Here is a 22,494-nt window from a genome sequence, read left to right as displayed (position 1 = left end):
GAAGATCACATTGTAGGATTTTTTATGAATTTATTTGCAAATTATGGTGGAAAATAAGTATTTGGTCAATAACAAAAGTTTCTCAATACTTTGTTATATACCATTTGTTGGCAATGACACAGGTCAAACGTTTTCTGTAAGTCTTCACAAGGTTTTCACACACTGTTGCTGGTATTTTGGCCCATTCCTCCATGCAGATCTCCTCTAGAGCAGTGATGTTTTGGGGCTGTCGCTGGGCAACACGGACTGTCAACTCCCTCCAAAGATTTTCTATGGGGTTGAGATCTGGAGACTGGCTAGGCCACTCCAGGACCTTGAAATGCTTCTTACGAAGCCACCCCTTCGTTGCCCGGGCGGTGTGTTTGGGATCATTGTCATGCTGAAAGACCCAGCCATGTTTCATCTTCAATGCCCTTGCTGATGGAAGGAGGTTTTCACTCAAAATCTCACGATACATGGCCCCATTCATTCTTTCCTTTACACGGATCAGTCGTCCTGGTCCCTTTGCAGAAAAACAGCCACCCCCATGCTTCACAGTAGGTATGGTGTTCTTTGGATGCAACTCAGCATTCTTTGTCCTCCAAACACAACAAATTGAGTTTTTACCATAAAGTTCTATTTTGGTTTCATCTGACCATATGACATTCTCCCAATCCTCTTCTGGATCATCCAAATGCACTCTAGCAAACTTCAGGCGGGCCTGGACATGTACTGGCTTAAGCAGGGGGACACATCTGGCACTGCAGGATTTGAGTCCCTGGCGGCGTAGTGTGTTACTGATGGTAGGCTTTGTTACTTTGGTCCCAGCTCTCTGCAGGTCATTCACTAGGTCCCCCCGTGTGGTTCGGGGATTTTTGCTCACCGTTCTTGTGATCATTTTGACCCTACAGGGTGTGATCTTGCGTGGAGCCCCAGATCAAGGGAGATTATCAGTGGTCTTGTATGTCTTCCATTTCCTAATAATTGCTCCCAGTTGATTTCTTCAAACCAAGCTGCTTACCTATTGCAGATTCAGTCTTCCCAGCCTGGTGCAGGTCTACAATTTTGTTTCTGGTGTCCTTTGACAGCTCTTTGGTCTTGGCCATAGTGGAGTTTGGAGTGTGACTGTTTGAGGACAGAGGAGCCTCTTAAAGAAGAAGTTACAGGTCTGTGAGAGCCAGAAATCTTGCTTGTTTGTAGGTGACCAAATACTTATTTTCCACCATAATTTGCAAATAAATTCATAAAAAATCCTACAATGTGATTTTCTGGATTTTTTTCTCTAAATTTGTCTGTCATAGTTGACGTGTACCTATGATGAAAATTACAGGCCTCTCATCTTTTTAAGTGGGAGAACTTGCACAATTGGTGACTAAATACTTTTTTCCCCCACTGTATATTAAGGGTAAGTAATCAGGGAGTAATGAAGTCCAGGTGTGACTGATGATGAGACACAGGTGTGCGTGAAGATGGGTTGCCAGGACCGGTGCTTAGTAGACCAGCGACGTCGAACGCCGGAGGGGAAGAGCGGGGGGTAGATGTGACAAATAGCCAATTTTTACATTGCCACTTGCCCATCTAGTGAGACCCCTACATTTCCTGCTGTGAACATTGACCGATTAATAACTCTTTTAAACACAAAATGAAAAACATGTTTTTTTTAGGATGACATTTATTATAATTTCCATAATTATTTTATATAAATAATGTATTCAATCATATGAAAAAAACTATTTCATTATTTGGCCCCAGCGCAAGAAACAATAGCCCTTTATATAAAAATACCTATTCCTATTGCAAGGGAGCCATAGCCTAAAGCAGGGTTTCCCAAACTTGGTCCTGGGGCCCCCTCTGGGTGCACGTTTTGGTTTTTGCCTTAGCACTACACAGCTGATTCAAATAACCAACTCATCATCAAGCTTTGATTATTTGAATTAGCTATGTAGTGCTAGGGCAAAAAAAAGTATTTGCACCCGGGGGGGCCAGGACTGAGTTTGGGAAACCCTGGCCTAATGTATGTTGCCACATATGTGACTGTATGTTCCTTAGAGTAATCTTGTGATGAATTACAGTCCATACCTGAAATACTCTGACTAGGTGGAAAAGTAACATACATCTCCAACACCTGCAGTACCTGCCTCAGTCTTTGACAATGAAAAGCACCCATGTCCTAGTGACTCATCCTGTACTTTTACACAAGCCATTCTCAGTCATATCAGTAGGCTACTGATTATTGTGTAAGACATTAACAGAATCATAAAGAAACGTGTTTATGTAAGAGTTCTTGAGATTAAGAGTTTGACGTTGATATGCTCTATCAATGATATCAGTCTTTGATGTTGAAATAAACTGGTACAGTACTTATCATTCAGTTGAGGTTTCTTCTGGTGTAGTATGTATAAGAAATGGAATACAGATATTAAATGTTCATTTTGATTGATTGCCTATACAAAAGGCCCTGTGTCTTTTGCGCAGTCATTGCTTTTTGAAGTGTGGTGAGTGATTCTTAAGGTGGCATGTCTTCTTGAACAACAGGATAACAACCTCTCCCTCAACGTGATCAAGAAAGGAGATGATTGTGGACTACAGGAAAAAAAAGAGGACTGAGCACACCCTCATTCTCATCGACAGGGAACAGGTTGAGAGCTTCAAGTTGCTTGGTGTCCACATCACCAACAAACTATCATGGTCCAAACACACCAAGACAGTCGTGAAGAGGGCACGACAACGACTATTCCCCCTCAGGAGACTGAAAAGATTTAGCATGGGTCCTCAGATCCTCAAAAAGTTCTACAGCTGCACCATCGAGAGCATCCTGACTGGTTGCATCACCGCCTGGTATGGCAACTGCTCAGCCTCCGACCGCAAGGCACTACAGTGGGTAGTGCGTACGGCCCAGTACATCACTGGGGCCAAGCTTCCTGCCATCCAGGACCTCTATACCAGGCGGTGTCAGAGGAAGGCCCTAAAAATTGTCAAAGACTCCAGCCACCCTAGTCATAGACTGTTCTTTCTGCTACTGCATGGCAAGCGGTACCGGAGCGCCAAGTCTAGGTCCAAATAACTTCTTAACAGCTTCTACCCCCAAGCCATAAGACTCCTGAACAGCTAATCATGGCTACCCGGAATATTTTATCATGGCTACTGTTATTTTATTTTACTGCTGCTCTTTATCATGTCTACTGTTATTTGTATTTTTTACTTATCCATTTTTTACTTAATGCAGTTTTAAGAAAAAAAGTGTTGTTGGTTAAGGGCTTGTAAGTAAGCATTTCACTGTAAGGTCTACACCTGTTGTATTCGGCGCATGTGGCAAATCAAATTTAATTTGACATTGATGAACGCGTAACAGGGTGTGAGGGAAAAGGCACAGGTTTAAGGTTTATGGCATGTGTGAAAAAGTACTGCATTCGATCACCAGTAACAGTATTCTCTAGTCTGCATAAACAGTACAGACTCTAATAGCAACGAATAATCCACTCCTATACTATATGTAATATGCACCCATTGGATGAAATACTCAACCCCTTTTCACTCATCAATACTGTAACAGTCAAGAGGCAAGAGTGTGTATACTATGATTAGATGGAATGTCAGATCTTAACAGATTGGGATATCAATTATCATACACTTCTACTTTAAAATCAGCAGCACAGGATATACAATCACAGAATCGTGGGAAGTACACATCTGTGAGTTTGGTGTGTGTGTTTGGAGAGTGACGATGTTCACAGGCAGGTGATGTCCCCCGTCTCAGAGTCTGAGGCCTTGTCTTTGTCCCCCTCTGTGGGCACACTGCAGTACTGGCACTGGGGGACCAAATTGTTACCACTGGCAGGCTTTGGTGGGGGGACCTGAGGTGGCACCTGCTGCCCCTTTAGCGCCCTCCTGTCCCTTCTGTCCAGCCAGTAGAAAGACACCATGAGGTATACAGCCGATGAGGCAACAGTGGCACTGCAGGCGAAGAAGACATAGAAATATTCCCCCGTTCTGTCCACCAGGATTCCTGCAACAACAACATAAACATCTTCAACAACAATAACAGGAGCCAATCTCAGCATTAGTAGAGCCCTTACAGTACATGAAAGACAGATCATGATGAGATAACGAGATAACTACACCAATAACATACAGTATTACCATTGCACAGGCAAACTTAGCTAACCACATAAGCAGTAAAACTTAGGCTGCATACCTGACATTTGAGCTGGAATGGCACTGAAATAAGAGAGCCGCCCTGTTTATTTCAGTGCCTCCCCCTCCCCCAGGAAAGAGGGAGCCCAGGGCTGAACATTACATTCTTATTCAAGTCTGTCTGCTAGTTATTCTAAGACCCCCCGCAACATGCACACACGGGCACGAGCACACATGCATGTACATTTGGATGTACACACACACACAAGCACATGTGAACACACTGTTTCCCTTGGAAACACATGATTGGTTGGATGTCCATGGGATCCAAGCAACAGGATATGCTGCTTGCCTTTGACCACAATGTTGTGTGTGTTGTTATTTGTAGCTAAGGGTTTCGTTGGCATGTCTAGCACTCCTCAAAGTTACGCTACAGCACTTACTTGATTCATTAAATGAAACATGTAATTAAATCATTGAATAGGACATCTCCTCGCCTGGTTTCCATTGGGGGGAGGCAGACACACAGTACACACCCACACACAAACACACTCTCCATGCCTCAGTGAGTTCGGTACCTGCGAGCGGGGGCCCGATCAGCAGCGTGACACTCTCCATGATGGCGAGCAGGCCCAGGGCAGCGGGGAAGCGACTCATGTCCAACGTATCCATGAGGACGGTGAACATCAGCGAGCCCACCACGCTCATGGACAGGCCGTAGGTCACCACGTACGCCAGCAGCACGGGGAAGCTGGCATCGATGCAGCAGATACTATTACTCAGCCCATTCACCAGCAGAGCAGCAGAGAACACGTAGGTGTGGCACCCCTTGAACCAGGGCAGGCTGAAGAGCAGACCGATGGGAGGCCGCACCACAATGTTAACGATACCCAGGATGGAGAGGAGGAGGGCGGCCTGGCTCTGCTCCATGTCGTGGGCCGTGGCGTAGGGAACCAGGTAGATCAGCGGCACCACGAAGCCTAGCATCATCCAGGTGATGCCCACAGCGTACACACGGTAGCGCAGGTTGTTACGTAAGAGGTCAAAGGCCATGTGATGCCGCACGGCAGCCATCAGACCGGCCCACAAGGCCCTCATTCTCCCCTTTAGCTTCTTCTCCTCCAGCTGAAGAGGCCTGTGGTTTATCAGGGTCTGGCCACGGTGTCTGGAGCCCCCCAGGGGCCTCATCACAGCTCCGCATACGCAGCAGTTGAGCAGGACAGCCCCCAGCACCAGGAAACTCCCCCGCCAGCCCAGCTCAGTGTGGAGGTAGTTGCCCAGGAGGGGCAGGGTGCACAGGCCCAGGGCCGTGCCCGTGGACGACAAGGCATTGGCGAAAGCCCGCCGCCGCACAAAATAGTGCCCGAGGATAGTCACTGCAGGCTGGAAGCTGAAGCAGAATCCAAGTCCTGTCAAACGAGAAGACAATGGATAAGGCACATGGCTGAATGCATGGGAGGTTGCCCCTATCCACTGATACAGGGTCAGATTTATTCACCTTTCCTAATAATCAAGGGAAGGATTAGAATGTAGGGTTAATCTGATTCTAGATCTGGGGTTAGGGGTTAACTGCTGTGTGGAGCAGTGGAGGCTCCTCAGAGGACTTGGAGGACCATCCTCCTCAGTGAAATGTATCAAAATAAAAATATAATTTATCATTTTGAGATAAAACTATACTAAATATATGCACATAACCAAATAATTGATTAAAACACACTGTTTTGCAATGAAGGTCTACTGTAACGTCAACAGCACTCTGTAGGGTAGCACCATGGTGTAGCCGGAGGACAGATCGTTTCCGTCTGTGTACATTGACTTCAATATAAAACCTAGGAGGCTCATGGTTCTCACCCCCTTCCATAGACTTAAACAGTAATTATGACACTTCCGGAGAACGTCCTCCAACCTATCAGAGCTATTGCAGCATGAACTGACATGTTGTCCATCCAATCAAAGGATTAGAGAACGAATCTAGTACTGAAAGCATAAGCTACAGCTAATAAGCTAATTTATTGCCACCGGGGCCTGCCGGTGTAACTACTAAACTTCTTGCTCACTGTACGCTGTACTGCATGATTGTAGCGGGTTTACTAACACGTTAGTTCTAGTAGCTATGTTGACTATGACGTTACGAACGTCGTTAGCTAATATGGTGACAATGATTTAGGCTGTGTGTAGTGGTTAGTGTTTATGATATGAAGGTTTGGTTTAGAAAGGTTTTTTCGCCTGGTCACAGACCGCTTGTGGACTTCAGTGCACAACACATCAGCTAAGGAATTATACAACGAGCAAAATGTTAATTCTGTTTGTATGTGGCTGCTATGACAGTGAACTGAGTTCGCGTGTGATCAGGGGTGTATTCATTCCTCGATTCTGTTGAAAAACTTTTATTTAACAGAAGCAAATGGAATTAAACGGGGATAAACATACCTGAATTTGACTAATGGTTACACCCTAGATCAGCTAGAGGTAGGCAAGAGTGTGCAAGGCAGTATTGAATGTGTCACTGTCTGTCACCTTGATTACTCTCCTTTTTCTCTCGACCTGTGCACCTACGCTGTAAACTTTCATTCATAGGCTAGGTTGTAGCAACCTCATGATGGATTTAGGGAAAATTCAAGTATCATGTAGTAGCCTAAACCTATCGATGTTACGTTGAGAAGGGTGAATGGAATGCATTCGGAAAGTATTCAGACCCCTTGACTTTTTTCACATTTTGTTACGTTACAGCCTTATTCTAAAATTGATTTAATAGTTTTTTCCCCTCATTAATCTACACACAATACCCCATAATGATATAGCAACAACAGGTGTTTGTTATTTTTAATAGATTTGCAAAAATGTCTAAACGGAAATATCACATTTACATAAGTATTCAGACCATTTACTGAGTACTTTAGCACCTTTGGCAGCGATTACATCCTTGAGACTTCTTGGGTTTGACGCTACAAGCTTGGCAAACCTGTATTTGGGGAGTTTCTCCCATTCTTCTCTGCAGATCCTCCCAAACTCTGTCAGGTTGGATGGGGAGCATCGCTGCACAGCTATTTTCAGGTCTCTCCAGAGATGTTCGATCGGGTTCAAGTCCGGGCTCTGGCTGGGCCACTCAAAGACATTCAGAGACTTGTCCCGATGCCACTCCTGCGTTGTCTTGGCTGTGTGCTTAGGGTCATTGTCCTGTTGAAACCTTCGCCCCAGTCTGAGGTCCTGATTGCTCTGGAGCAGGTTTTCATCAAGGATCTCTCTGTACTTTGCTCTGTTCATCTTTCCCTCAATCCTGACTAGTCTCCCAGTCCCTGCCGCTGAAAAACATCCCCACACATGATGCTGCCACCACCATGCTTCACCATAGGGATGGTGCCAGATTTCCTCCAGACGTGATGCTTGGCATTCTAGCCAAAGAGTTCAATCTTGGGTTCATCAGACCAGTGAATCTTGTTTCTCATGGTCTGAGAGTCCTTTAGGTGTCTTTTGGCAAACTCCAAGCGGGCTGTCATGTGCCTTTTACTGAGGAGAGGCTTCCGTCTGGCCACTCTACCATAAAGGCCTTATTGGTGGAGTGCTGCAGAGATGGTTGTCCTTCTGGAAGGTTCTCCCATCGCCACAGAGGAACTCTGGAGCTCTGTCAGAGTGACCATCGGGTTCTTGGTCACATCTCTGACCAAGGCCCTTCTCCCCCGATTGCTCAGTTTGGCCAGGCCGCCAGCTCTAGGAAGGATGAGTCTTGGTGGTTCCAAACTTCTTCCATTTAAGAATGATGGAGGCCACTGTGTTCTTGGGGACCTTCAATGCTGCAGAAATGTTGTGTTCTTGGTACCCTTCCCCAGATCTGTGCCTCGACACAATCCTGTCTCTGAGCTCTACGGACAATTCCTTCGACCTCATGGCTTGGTTTTTGCTCTGACATGCACTGTCAACTGTGGGACCTTATATAGACAGGTGTGTGCCTTTCCAAATCATGTCCAATCAATTGAATTTACCACAGGTGGACTCCAATCAAGTTGTAGAAACATCTCAAGGATGATCAATGGAATCAGGATGCACCTGAGGTCAATTTCGAGTCTCATAGCAAAGGGTCTGAAGACTTATGTAAATAAGGTATTTCTGTTTTTTATTTTTTATAAATGTGCTAAAATTTTCACTTTGTCAGTATGGGGTATTGTGTGTAGATTGATGAGGGAAATGGTTTATTTAATCAATTTTAGAATAAGGCTGTAACGTAACAAAATGTGGAAAAAGGGAAGGGCTCTGAATACCTTCCGAATGCACTGTAAATGACAGTCATCCAATATGCTGTAATAGAAATAAAGACATGCTCATAAAAAAATTTTTTGTCCTCCCTCATCTTAAACGTCACCGACCGCCACTGATGTGGAGTGACTCCATGTGTGTATGTGGGAGCGCAGTGACCTGTGATAACCCCAGCTGTGACGTAGAGCTCAGCGATGGTGTGGGTGAACGAGCTGGCCGCCATTCCAAGCCCACTCAGGACCCCGCCCAGCATCACCGTCGCCCGGCAACCAAACCTCTCCACCAATACACTGCAGAATGGACCTAAAGAAGGAGACATGCTATTGGTTAAAACACACAAAAACCTAAAAGAAAGTACAGGGTCGTTCCACCTCAAAAAGCACAAGAAAGGATTTCGACACCCACTATATCAGATTTTTCTGAAATTGTTTTTCTAACAATGAATTAGACATGAGGAATCTAAAGGAATGGTCAAAAGCCACCCACGGACCCCCCACACCCCATGCCAATCCCACCCCAACAATAACTATATAGTATCAGTTCTACATTTACATTTAAGTCATTTAGCAGACGCTCTTATCCAGAGCGACTTACAGTTAGTGAGTGCATACATTTTCATACTGGCCCCCCGTGGGAAACGAAACCACAACCCCGGCGTTGCAAGCACCATGCTCTACCAACTGAGCTACAGGGGACCAGTTCTCTGTGTTTCATAAGTAATATGGAGCTGTGGCTTGGAATATTGTTTCTTCATCCTATGTAATGTATTCCCAGTGAATGTGGTGATGTTTTTTCCCCCTGTTCAGAGAAATTAGTAATTTAAGTTGTTAAGTTTATGTCCCATCCTACATCCTGATATTACCAGATTCTGACTACTAGATGGTGGTGTTCCTGCTATTAGGTGAAAAAAGTTGGAAGACCCCACTCAATGTTAAAGAGATAGTTCACCCAAATTACAAAATGACATTCGTTTCCTTCCCCTGTAAGCAATCTATTGACAAGGTAGGACAGCAACCCATGCTTTGGTTTGGTTGGCCACTGCTACAAATGCAAACTTTTTAGCATTTGTGGCACAAATCCAAAGCAAGTCAATGGTACCTATATTAGCATTTTCACACATGTTCAAATCATCCTAAATTATCAAAAAAAAAGTATTGTGCAACTCAATTATGTTACTTATAGAAGATTTGGACATGATTACAGCTGTGAGTCTTTTGGGGTAAGTCTCTAGGAGCTTTGCACACCTGGATTGTACAATATTTGCCCATTATTCTTTTTACAATTCTTCAAGCTCTGTCAAGTTGATTGTTGGTCATTGCTAGAAAGCCATTTTCAAGTCTTGCCATAGATTTTCAAGCCTATTTAAGTCAAAACTGTAACTAGGCCACTGAGGAACATTCAATGTCTTCTTCCTAAGGAACTCTAGTGTAGATTTGGCCTTGTGTTTTAGGTTATTGTTCTGCTGAAAAGGGGAATTCGTCTCCCAGTGTCTGTTGGAAAGCAGACTGAAGCAGGTTTTCCTCCAGGATTTTGCCTGTGATTATAGCTATATTTTCATCCTAAAAAACTCCCTAGTCCTGCCTATGACAAGCATATCCATAACATGATGCAGCCACCACCATGCTTGAAAATATGAAGAGTGGTACTCAGTGATCTGTTGTGTTGGATTTGCCCCAAACATAACACTTTGTATTCAGGACAAAACGTTTTTTTTGCAGTATTACTTACTGCCTTATTGCAAACAGGATGCATGTTTTGGAATATTTTTATTCTGTACAGGCTTTCTTCTTTTCACTGTCATTTAGGTTAGTATTGTGGAGTAACTACAATGTTGTTGATCCATCCTCAGTTCTCTCATATGACAACCATTAAACTCTAACTGTTTTAAAAGGACGCCTGTATCTTTGTAATGACTGGTGTATTGATACACCATCCAAAGCCTAATTAATAACTTCACCATGCTCAAAGGGATATTCAGCGTCTGCTTTATTTTAATTGTATTTTTTTACACACCTACCAAAAAAAAGAATTTGCCTGCACTACAGAAGGCTATATCGGTCTGCTAATACAGGACTAGTAGAGGCCCAGTGCATTACTTTTGTGAAAAAACAGATTTATTAACAGATTTTTCAGGGGATGCTGTGCCACCCTTAGCACCCGTACTTCCCGCGGCTGTGTGTCTATGTTCAGTTTTTTGGAATTAGTATTTAATCAAGCATTGGCAGCAATATGGAGTTCTCAGTAAGATGCCCAGTTAGATATTGTAGAGATATACTTAGTGGAGCCAAGTGGTGCACCAAAGGGAACTTAAGTGCAACAAGTAGTAAAAACTGATAGGTAGATTGCAAGTACACCCTGACACTGCGCTTTGACTCAGTTTTGTCCCATTAAAATGTATGCCAAACAAAAACCACTTTTTTTAAACAAACCATACAACCCTATGCACAAGGACTGCTTTTAACAATTTCCACTGCAACATTTACAAAAACAAATATAGTGGAAGAACTGTGCATATGCAAACGTTGGTAACGGAATTACAATAAAATCTCCCTCAGTTTTTTTATGTGAAAATGTTTTCTTAAAACTCTTAAATATCTGCTCCGAATTAATATAAAAAAATAGATATTTTGGTTATTGAACTACGGTAAGTGAAGTGGATTTACACCCGGTAACGGAATTACAGTAATCAAATTACATCATGGGTCCCTGATCTGTACTACACAGAAATGCATAATTATGGATATAAATATTATTCTCCTCATGTTTCACAAGTTTGGACATAACACTGCAGTACAGTAAAGCACAGCAGAGCATAAACATAACATTATGTCAGTGGAAGGGAGGACAGTAGCAGGTGACCCAACTGTGGTTTGTGATTATTATGGTTTCCCATTGTAGCCAAATCAGTTGCAGTAATTCCTTACTGATCGTTTTGTAATTCTATTACCAATTTGGTAACGGAATTACGAGTTTTAATCACTTAATAAATCATGAACTAAATGTATATCAGTAAAATCACTATAACTAGTTGGTAGGTCTACCATTACTTATTACTTCTGTGAACTTTTATTATCCTCCCTCCTTAAAGATATGTGGGGTTTTTGGTAAAGGAATTACAATGCACAAGGCAATATTTCTTAAACTTACAGAAGGTAAAATAATTCTCCAAAACTAAATATAAGTGTTGATATTAGTTGGCAGGGGTCTTTGTGTCAACATTATTGTAGTTTGATGTATTTCTAATACCTTTTAAGACCTTTTCTGGTAGATGTTTTCTTAGACCCCTTTTCCATTTGTTTATCCAGAATTCAAAGCCTTTACTTATGCCTAATTTTTAAGATGGAAAATTGTTGAAAAAATGTATCTATGCCTTCATTTCCCCAAAATATAGACTCTAGCTTTCATTGGACACCCAATTTGATATGCTCTTATGAACTTCACATGATGCTCATGGATCCTTTTCGATGGAAATGCCCACCAGCTCACTGATTTCTCCACATATTGCTCAGAAGTTAAACTTCTAACTCAGCAACTTAATTAAGTTCTGGTGATTCTTTGTTGTTGCTTTTAAGCAGTTGACACACACACACACTTTTCCAGATGTTAAGGGCTTGAAATCCAAACAGAAACAGACCCCCTGTGACTGAACAAGGGAAGGCAGCTCATGTGGTGCTACACAGCATTGGTGTGTGTAAGGGTGAGACAACATCTCTTGAAATCTCCCTTATCAAATAAACAAACAGGGGCTGTGTTGACTCATACACACTTTCCATGGATTCTGTGTGTGCGGACGTGTTTAACCAGAGAATTGAATGTTCATTTCTCTACCATAAGTCGCCTTCAACTTTGTTTTAGAGAATTTGGCAGTATGTCCAACTGGCCTCACAACCACATGTAACCACGCCAGCCCAGGACCTCCACATCCGGCTTTTTCACCTGCGGGATCGTCTGAGTGGGGGAGGGGGTGCTGAGGAGTATTTCTGTCTTTAATAAAGCCCTTTTGTGGGGAAAAACTCATTCTGATTGGCTGGGCCCTAGCTCCCCAATGGGTGGGCCTGATTCCAAGTTGGTAGGCCTATGCCCTCCCAGGCCCACCCATGGCTGCACTCCTGCCCAGTCATGTGAAATCCATAGATTAGGGCCTAATTTATTTATTTCTATTGACTGACTTCCTTATATGAACTGTAATTCATTAAAATCTTTGAAATTGTTGCATGTTGCATTTATATTTTTGTTCAGTGTAGTTCAAGAATGAAACAAATACAAACTGTACAGTGACATGTCATAAAAACACATTTATCAGCTGCCCCACTCTGTCTTACAAACGGACACTGCAAATAAAAAGGTTGTGGAAAAAAATCTATGCCTAGCATCATCCATATTGTCTGATAGAATATTTCCTGATGAACAATCAAAATCATGTTTTCCATGAAATGTGATGATATTTTGATGAAACCAGATCAAAGTATGATGACCAAAGTATGAAAAATGACTGCTGCTTCTACATTGATAAAGTTTGATCATAAGGTTATTGGTCCCTCCCCCATGTCAAACACTTGGATTCAGCAAGCGGGATTATTAAGAGGATAGGGTGACATCACCCTAACTCTAATTTTAATACACCAAATGGTAAGAGGCCATCTGCGCTCTTTTAAGGTCCTTACTACTGAATAGTGTCTGTTCCAGGTGCGTAGGAGTGAACATAAGTATACTAGAAGAGATGGACTGTCGAAAAAAATGAATAAATCCAAAACTGAGGCTTAAATGCAAAATAAAGATGTTTATTAAACTATCAAACAGTTCCTCACATGCAGCTCTTCTAATGTCATATACAGTATATTGCCTCTTATTGGTGTTCGATACCTCTATCTAGTCGTATCTCTAGCTCCCTACTCTTACAATCCTGTGTTATTTATTCTGAGGAAATGTTCACATGGTATATGTAAAAGCAATAATTGATGATATTTCTCTGTCTGCTTTAGTATATTTTGTATATAATCTATATCATGCATTCTATTCTACTAGGTACTGATTCATATATTTTCTGATGTTTTCTTGCTTGATCATGTGACATGCAATTATCCTTGAAATAGAAGCCAGGTGTGTGTGCCGACATTCACACCGATGATAGCCTGAGGCTGAAACGTTTGTGTTTCGTTTTCACCTTTCATTTATGCACTTTCTTGCACTATGATTTTTTTGGGCACCATGATTTTAATAAAAATCTTTATTTTGCATTTAAGCCTCAGTTTTGAAAATAGTTTTTAAAATATATGACAGTGTGCGTTTTCCATCTCTTCCAATACAGCAATGGTTACATGATATTCTCTTACCTAATTTAAATAAGTACCACCTTGTAACCAACATCGGAGAATGCGTGATTACGAAAGGGCGTGGTTTATATAGCTAGATAGCAACTGTACTGGTGCCAAAATTTGACTGTAGGGTGTCAGCAAATATAATTAAAAGTTTACATTATTCATCTATGGCAAAGATACTTATATGTCTCCTCTTTCATCTGTGTCTGGTGTTAGCTAGTTACCGGCTGGCTAGGTCTTTGACTAGCATGGAACAAAAGGGGGAAGGGTTGTTCAAAACTCTGACGCAGTTGTCATGTCAACACATCCGTCAGTGCGGCTGGGAACCGCATCAGAAGAGACAGAAGTTTCTTGACATAGGCATTTCAAACAAAATGTCAGTCAAGGCCAGCTCATGAATATAAGCTCCCTGCCCACTCAGCCTGTCTTTTCAAACTTCCTGGTAGTTAGCCATGAGAGAAAAAGTAATTTTTCAACAAAGAAATAGCATTTCTATGCCCCAAAATTATTATGGGTGATATTTTAGTCACTCAAATGGCTACTTTACATGGGAATCAGAATGACTGTTTGGGATCTTTAAAGTCTCTTTGAACTGCTAGTCTGCTGAGTGGTTTAGAAGTTCTGCTTTAAGTGTTTTAAAGGGAAGGAAGTCTGTACCATGTTTAGACTAGCTCGTGCACTGAAAGAACGTGTGGTCAACATCTACATTAATAGTCTTATAGTGTACTAAACTTACTGTCAATTATCATTGAACTTACTTTGAGCACATTTCCCTGCAAGCATATATTAATCTGTCACTGCAAAATGAGCCCTAAAAAAATCCTACTTAAATTCATAAGGTTAAACTATGGAAATCTATGGAAAATAGGATGTGACTCTACTACCATACCTCCAGCATGAAGCACTGATGTCATTATAGAAGGCACCCAGGAGGTCTCTTGGTTGCTGGCCTGGAACTCTGTTTGTAGGTCCGTGTAGAAGATGCCCATGCAGGAGGGGAAGGCCAGAGTCAAGGCTAGCACCAGGATGGTGGCCACCAGCACCACCCAGCCCCAACCCCCATCAGGTGCAGTGACGTCCCCATCCATAGCCAGAGGGACTATGGGTTCAGACTTGCCATTCTCCACCTCCTCAGAGTCCATGATCTCGCCATTCTTCTGCTCCATGTTGGGTGCCTGCTCAGTGGCCTTGCTGTCCATCTGGAGGCTGTCATGGTCCCCTGCCAGCTTGCTGCCATTCCTCCGGTTCATACTCTTGTCAGATGCTGAGGCAATGCCCTAGTAGTTTGCCAGGGTGGATGACACTCACTAGTATATTCCATCTCACCATGTCTCTCCTCCTCACCTGTGAATGGGGAGAGGAGGGGGGGTATGGGATTATAATGATGACAGAACTACGTAATTTTGTGGTTGCACATTGAGATTTGTGGTTGCAATTACAATTTGCAAATGTGTAATTTAATTTCACAAGCTTGTATCATGTGTGAATAAATGTAACAACTATCGCAAACTTTTGATTTGACACTTCAATACGTTTCATAAAATTTGCAAGGATTATTTATTTTCAGAATTATTACAATTCCATTTACGACTATGAATATTCTGCTGTGAATAAAAATACACTTGCAGATTTTGAATCTGCGCGCTCAGAGTTGTCACTGTCACGCACCAAGAGATTCGTAAATTTGTAGACAAGAGTTTCACAAGGAAAAAAGTGTTATGAAAATTGAGGGCAGAACCTTTAAACCCTGACCAATCAGATCCCTCTGCCAAAACCAATATCATTGCCTGGATTGTTCCATCGATCAAATCGCAAGCAACAACAAGATCTGACCAGGACGACCTGATGTGATGGAGGAAGACGGCAGGTGAGTTCTATAAAGTTTGCTTTCACAGTTTGCATGAAATGATGTTATCACCTTCTTATACAATCTTGTTCATTGCTATAACGTTAATTACACCCCCCACGTTCATTCATGCATTGGCTAGACAGCTACCGTTAGCTAGGTTGTAGTTCCCGTAGGGTAAGTTAACAGTAATGTGTGAGTTCAGATGCATGGGGTAGCTAATGTTCGTGACTGCTTTTCAAAATCATCCATCATCAAATTGAAGTTACACCCCCCCCCCTCCCCAACTACCTACTGCACATTACAGCCATGCAACCTGCATACATCGACACTTTTCAGCTCAACACACAATAACAACTTATGCAATAGAGTGAAACAGTCCATTAGAGGCAGTAATGATATCAGGCATTTCTAAGACGTTATTCAAGAATACATGGGTCAATATTTGATGGCCAAAAACATTACAGTACTGTATGCTTAGCTAATTGTGTTTCTTATGTTGTTATCAGAACATTCTGAAAGACCAGCTCCTGGAGAGGTTGCAGTCCAGGTTGCAGCAAGCCATCAGGCAACCCCTGGATCTGCATTACCTGGAATTCTTGTTCAATAATGAGCGTATTCTCATTGAATCATTTGCTGATCAGGTTGATTTCCCTCCAATGATCACAGAGACATTGAGAGATATATCAAATCTTGTCAAAGCTGAAATTGAGGCGCGCCCCATGACATCAATTCAGCTTGAGGCAGTTGTTGGAGTAACAGGCAGGCCAAAACTAGTAACAGGCAGCCCAAAACTTGTCATTCAACAAGAACATTTTGGTGACGACCAATGCCTTTTCCAGCATGATGGAGCACAGCTGAAGAATATGCTCGAAACTCACCTTTTTATTTTTTATTTTTTATTTCACCTTTATTTAACCAGGTAAACCAGTTGAGAACAAGTTCTCATTTACAACTGCGACCTGGCCAAGATAAAGCAAAGCAGTGCGATAAAAAACAACAACACAGAGTTACATATGGGGTAAAACAAAACAGTCAAAAATACAACAGAAATACATATAATATACAGTGTGCAAATTTAGCAAGTTATGGAGGTAAGGCAATAAAATAGGCTATAGTGCAAAATAATTACAATTAGTATTAACACTGGAATGATAGATGTGCAAGAGATGATGTGCAAATAGAGATACTGGGGTACAAATGAGCAAAATAAATAACAATATAGGGATGAGGTAGTTGGGCGGGCTAATTTCAGATGGGCTGTGTACAGGTGCAGTGATCGGTAAGGTGCTCTGACAACTGATGCTTAAAGTTAGTGAGGGAGATAAGTGTCTCCAGCTTCAGAGATTTTTGCAATTTGTTCCAGTCATTGGCAGCAGAGAACTGGAAGGAATTGCGGCCAAAGGAGGTGTTGGCTATGGGGATGACCAGTGAGATATACCCGCTGGAGCGCAGACTACGGGTGGGTGTTGCTATGGTGACCAATGAGCTAAGATAAGGCGGGGATTTGCCTAGCAGTGATTTATAGATGGCCTGGAGCCAGTGGGTTTGGCGACGAATATGTAGTGAGGACCAGCCAACAAGAGCGTACAGGTCACAGTGGTGGGTATTATATGGGGCTTTGGAGACAAAACGGATGGCACTGTGATAGACAACATCCAATTTGCTGAGTAGAGTGTTGGAGGCTATTTTGTAAATGACATCGCGAAGTCAAGGATCGGTAGGATAGTCAGTTTTACGAGGGCATGTTTGGCAGCATGAGTGAAGGAGGCTTTGTTGCGAAATAGGAAACCGATTCTAGATTTAACTTTGGATTGGAGATTCTTAATGTGAGTCTGGAAGGAGAGTTTACAGTCTAACCAGACACCTAGATATTTGTAGTTGTCCACATACTCTAGGTCAGACCCGTCGAGAGTAGTGATTCTAGTCGGGTGGGCGGGTGCAAGCAGCGTTCGGTTGAAGAGCATGCATTTAGTTTTACTAGTGTTTAAGAGCAGTTGGAGGCTACTGAAGGAGTGTTGTATGGAATTGAAGCTCGTTTGGAGGTTTGTTAACACAGTGTCCAATGAAGGGCCAGATGTATACAAAATGGTGTCGTCTGCGTAGAGGTGGATCTGAGAGTCACCAGCAGCAAGAGCGACGTCATTGATATACACAGAGAAAAGAGTCGGCCCAAGAATTGAACCCTGTGGCACCCCCCATAGAGACTGCCATAGGTCCAGACAACAGGCCCTCCGATTTGACACATTGAACTCTATCTGAGAAGTAGTTGGTGAACCAGGCGAGGCAGTCATTTGAGAAACCAAGGCTATTTAGTCTGCCAATAAGAATGCGGTGGTTGACAGAGTCGAAAGCCTTGGCCAGGTCAATGAAAACGGCTGCACAGTACTGTCTATTATCGATCGCGGTTATAATATCGTTTAGGACCTTGAGCGTGGCTGAAGTGCACCCATGACCAGCTCGGAAACCGGATTGCATAGCGGAAAAGGTACGGTGGGATTCGAAATGGTCGGTGATCTGTTTGTTGACTTGGCTTTCAAAAACTTTTGAAAGGCAGGGCAGGATGGATATGGGTCTGTAACAGTTTGGATCTAGAGTGTCACCCCCTTTGAAGAGGGGGATGACCGCGGCAGCTTTCAATCTCTGGGGATCTCAGACGTTACGAAAGAGAGGTTGAACAGGCTAGTAATAGGGGTTGCGACAATTTCGCGGCTAGTTTTAGAAAGAAAGGGTCCAGATTGTCTAGCCCAGATGATTTGTAGGGGTCCAGATTTTGCAGCTCTTTTTAGAACATCAGCTGTCTGGATTTGTGTGAAGGAGAAGCGGGGGGCATGGGCAAGTTGCAGCGGAGGGTGCAGAGCTGGTGGCCGGGGTAGTGGTAGCCAGGTGGAAAGCATGGCCAGCCGTAGCAAAATGCTTGTTGAAATTCTCGATTATTGTAGATTTATCGGTGGTGATAGTGTTTCCTAGCCTCAGTGCAGTGGGCAGCTGGGAGGAAGTGCTCTTATTTTCCATGGACTTTACAGTGTCCCAAAACTTTTTGGAGTTAGTGCTACAGGATGCAAATTTCTGTTTGAAAAAGTTAGCCTTTGCTTTCCTAACTGCTTGTGTATATTGGTTCCTAACTTCCCTGAAAAGTTGCATATCGCGGGGGGCTATTTGATGCTAATGCAGTACGCCACAGGATGTTTTTGTGCTGGTCAAGGGCAGTCAAGTCTGAGGAGAACCAGGGGCTATATCTGTTCTTAGTTCTGTATTTTTTGAATGGGGCATGTCTATTTAAGATTGAGAGGAAATTACTTTTAAAGAACAACCAGGCATCCTCTACTGACGGAATGAGATCTATATCCATCCAGGATACCTGGGCCAGGTCAATTAGGAAGGCCTGCTCGCTGAAGTGTTTTTGGGAGCGTTTGACAGTGATGAGGGGTGGTCGTTTGACCGCGGACCCGTTACGGACGCAGGCAATAAGGCAGTGATCGCTGAGATCCTGGTTGAAGACAGCGGAGGTGTATTTAGAGGGTAAGTTAGTCAGGATGATATCTATGAGGGTACCCATGTTTATGGATTTAGGGTTGTACCTGGTAGGTTCGTTGATAATTTGTGTGAGATTGAGGGCATCTAGTTTAGATTGTAGGATGGCCGGGGTGTTAAGCATATCCCAATTTAGGTCACCAAGCAGTACGAACTCTGAGGATAGATGGGGGGCAATCAATTCACATATGGTGTCCAGGGCACAGCTGGGGGCTGAGGGGGGTCTGTAGCAAGCGGCAACAGTGAGAGATATATTTCTGGAAAGGTGGATTTTTAGAAGTAGAAGCTCAAACTGTTTGGGCACAGACCTGGATAGTATGATGGAGCTCTGCAGGCTCTCTCTACAGTAGATTGCAACTCCACCCCCCTTTGGCAGTTCTATCTAGACGGAAAATGTTATAGTTGGGGATGGAAATTTCAGAATTTTTGGTGGCCTTCCTAAGCCAGGATTCAGACACTGCTAGAACATCAGGGTTGGCGGAGTGTGCTAACGCAGTGAATAACTCAAACTTAGGAAGGAGGCTTCTGATATTTATGTGCAGAAAACCAAGACTTTTACGGTTACAGAAGTCAACAAATGATAGCTCCTGGGGAGTAGGAGTGATACTGGGGGCTGCAGGGCCTGGGTTAGCCTCTACATCACCAGAGGAACAGAGGAGGACTAGAATAAGGATACGACTAAAGGCTTTAAGAACTGGTATTCTAGTGCGTTGGGTACATAGAATAAAGGGGGCAGTTCTCCGGGCGTTGTAGAAAAGATTCAGGGCATTGTGTACAGAAAAGGATATGGAAGGATATGAGTACAGTTCAGGTAACCCTAAGCGTTGGGTAACAATGAAAGAGATAGCGTCATTGGAGGCATCGATTGAGCCGGTCTCGGCGTGTATGGGGGGAGGAACAAAGGAACTATATGAGGCAGTTTGAGAGGGACTAGGGGTTCTACATTGAAATTGTATAATAAGAACTAACCCAAACAGCAATAGGCAAGGCATAATTGACATGGGAGAGAGGCATAAAGCAGTCACAGGTGTTATTAGAGAGAGCTAAGACACAACTGGAAATAGCGATAACGTTTGGGCTAAGACTAAACAGAATAAACAGGACAGGGTACCGTGTAAAGGAACAGTCCAGCAGGCATCAGCTGTGCAGCTGAGTGATCATAAGGTCCAGTGAACAGCAATATTTGAGTCCGAGAGCAGTTCAAATTGGTGCTTCAGCACAGCTAGCAGGGAGCACAGTTGTAGTTTGCGTGTGCTAGCGGGCCGGGGCTGGCAGATGGATCTTCGTGGTCGTCGCAACGGGAAGCCTGTTGAAACCACATCAGACTATTTCGTCGGCAAACCAGTCGTGTTGGATCGGCGGGGCTCAGTGTCAACACTAGGAGGTCCCGTCCGGTTGACAGAGAGGTAGATAGCCGGGAGATGGGCCTGAGGCTAGCTCAAGGCTAACTGGTGCTTGCTATAGGGCAATGGTAATGGTAATCAGCCAACAACAGGTTGCAGCTAGCTAGCTGGTTGTGATGATCCGGCGCTAGGGTCCAGTGATTCCGGCAGAAAGTCCAATAAGCTCTGGGTCAATAGCACGCTGGGTCGATAGCACGCTGTGCAGACTGGCCGACGAATTGTCCAGGCTAGAGCTAGAGCTGGCTGGTGGATAGTGTAGGCCACGGACAGTGGTGAAGACGCTAACGGTGACTAATAACAGGTAGCCACTATTTTCAGCTTACGGTTCTTGATGAAAGTTATAAAGAAATAATAGAATCCTTTCCACGTTGGGTGAGGCGGGTTGCAGGAAAGTATATTTAGTTAAAGAATGAAAGTAAAAATTTTAGAAATATATACAAAATAGACAAAAAAAACAAGAAACGGGATGTTTACACAGGACGAAAAATAAAAGCGACCGCACTGCTACGCAATCTTGGAACCTTCCGGTACCATGCATTGCAGAGTTACTGGGGGTCTCCAAGTGTACCATATTTAGAAGGATGCATGAATTATGGTTTATCTGTGAGGGGGTTATACAGCACTATTTGTGATGAAGAGCTCGACAACACTGTGAAAACCATCAAAACCCAAATGCTGGCTATCGTTTTATCAAGGGACAGTTTGTGTCAATGGGCTTCTATGTCCAGTGGTGGAGATTGAGAGCATCAATGCATCGTGTGGATGCAGCTGGGATCCTGTCCCGTCTTGCCAGGCTTGGATGTGTGGTGCGACGTAGTTATTCAGTGCAATGGACCCCTTTCCTTGGTGCACATAGATACCAATCATAAACTAAACAGGTAGACTGATTTTTTATTTTTCTGGTACATGCTTTTTTTGATAAGATATTGAGCATATTAACCCGTTTTGTTATTGACTAAATATTTAGCGAGTTCTCCTTGTTTATTTTATTGAAGGTACAACATCATCATATTTGGCGGAGTTGATGGATTCTCAAGAAACTTGTGTATTACTCTCTGGTTTTGAATTTTGTTGAGTCACGTCTATACCCACTTATTTTTCAGAGGGCATTGTGTATACTCACTTCTTAATCCCCATTGATGCGTATGAAAGTAGTGTAGTGGAGGTATACGCTGTATCAAATAATAAGGCTGATGGAACGGATCAGAATGTTTAGCTTAAAATGTTGATAAACTATTATTTCTTTAAACTATTATTTTAAGCTCAGCAATGTTCACACGGTGGTAGGCCTACGTGCAAACGTTCCAAAATGCAATGTGCTGGAAAACTGTTATAAAATGCGCACCGCCCATGTGAGCGGTTTCATGGACAGAGCTGGAAACATCCATTAGAAATGTAGAAAGAGGGGAGATCTAAGAACAACTATCATGGGTTGCGAATATGACTCCGATAATGCCTTTAGCTGCTAGACAATGAAGGAAAGTTTAAAGAAAACCAATAGAACAGGAGAACGCATATGAGGAAGTTTTTATAAAATAATTGCCTCCATGTTTCTATGGTGGGATTTTGGCTATAGGCTACTTTGAAGCAAGCTAAGACATGCATACCTCTTAATATGAAGTAAACGTCCAGGTTTCAAACAATTAAGTAACAGGAAAAATATAGAGATGCTAATGATAGGGCTTACCGTCTTCTGGTAATTAAATGTTAACCAGCTACAAAGTAGCCTATGCCTACCAGGCAAAATGATATCATGATTATTTGCATCAATCCAGTGGGCATTTTTTGCGAACTCCATCTCATGTGCAACAGAAACACCACTAACCAAACAACTGTGCTAGGTGCCAGCGCACTGGAATTAAAAGGTAACTACACCAACAAATCCATTTCTTAGATTTCAAATATTTTTAGACCTCAAAAGTGGACTCCTGATGTGGTTTAAGCATCCAATTTTGTTGATTTTCTATTTAAAAAGTGTGACCGAGAGTGAAAAAAATTGAAAACATCTGAAACCTGTGAATTTCTGACT

General features: G+C 43.0%; 1 protein-coding gene across 3 annotated transcripts in view; it reads right to left on the bottom strand.

Annotated features, from left to right (window-relative positions):
* Positions 1 to 3,234: 3,234 nt before the first annotated feature.
* The window catches only part of LOC121547258 (monocarboxylate transporter 6), a 30,891-nt gene continuing 11,631 nt past the window's right edge, over positions 3,235 to 22,494 (bottom strand). For all 3 annotated transcript variants that reach the window (XM_041858430.2, XM_041858429.2, XM_041858431.2), the window contains 4 exons: positions 14,572 to 15,026; positions 8,524 to 8,667; positions 4,692 to 5,522; positions 3,235 to 3,985 (listed from right to left, as the gene is read on the bottom strand). In XM_041858430.2, coding sequence (XP_041714364.1) covers positions 3,708 to 3,985; positions 4,692 to 5,522; positions 8,524 to 8,667; positions 14,572 to 14,932 — 1,614 coding nt within the window. In that variant the 5' untranslated portion in view covers positions 14,933 to 15,026 and the 3' untranslated portion in view covers positions 3,235 to 3,707. The remainder of the gene's footprint in view (positions 3,986 to 4,691; positions 5,523 to 8,523; positions 8,668 to 14,571; positions 15,027 to 22,494) is intronic.

This window comes from Coregonus clupeaformis, chromosome 31 (assembly GCF_020615455.1).
Source record: "Coregonus clupeaformis isolate EN_2021a chromosome 31, ASM2061545v1, whole genome shotgun sequence".
NCBI lineage: Eukaryota > Metazoa > Chordata > Actinopteri > Salmoniformes > Salmonidae > Coregonus > Coregonus clupeaformis.
This window is presented reverse-complemented; position numbering and strand designations above follow the sequence as displayed.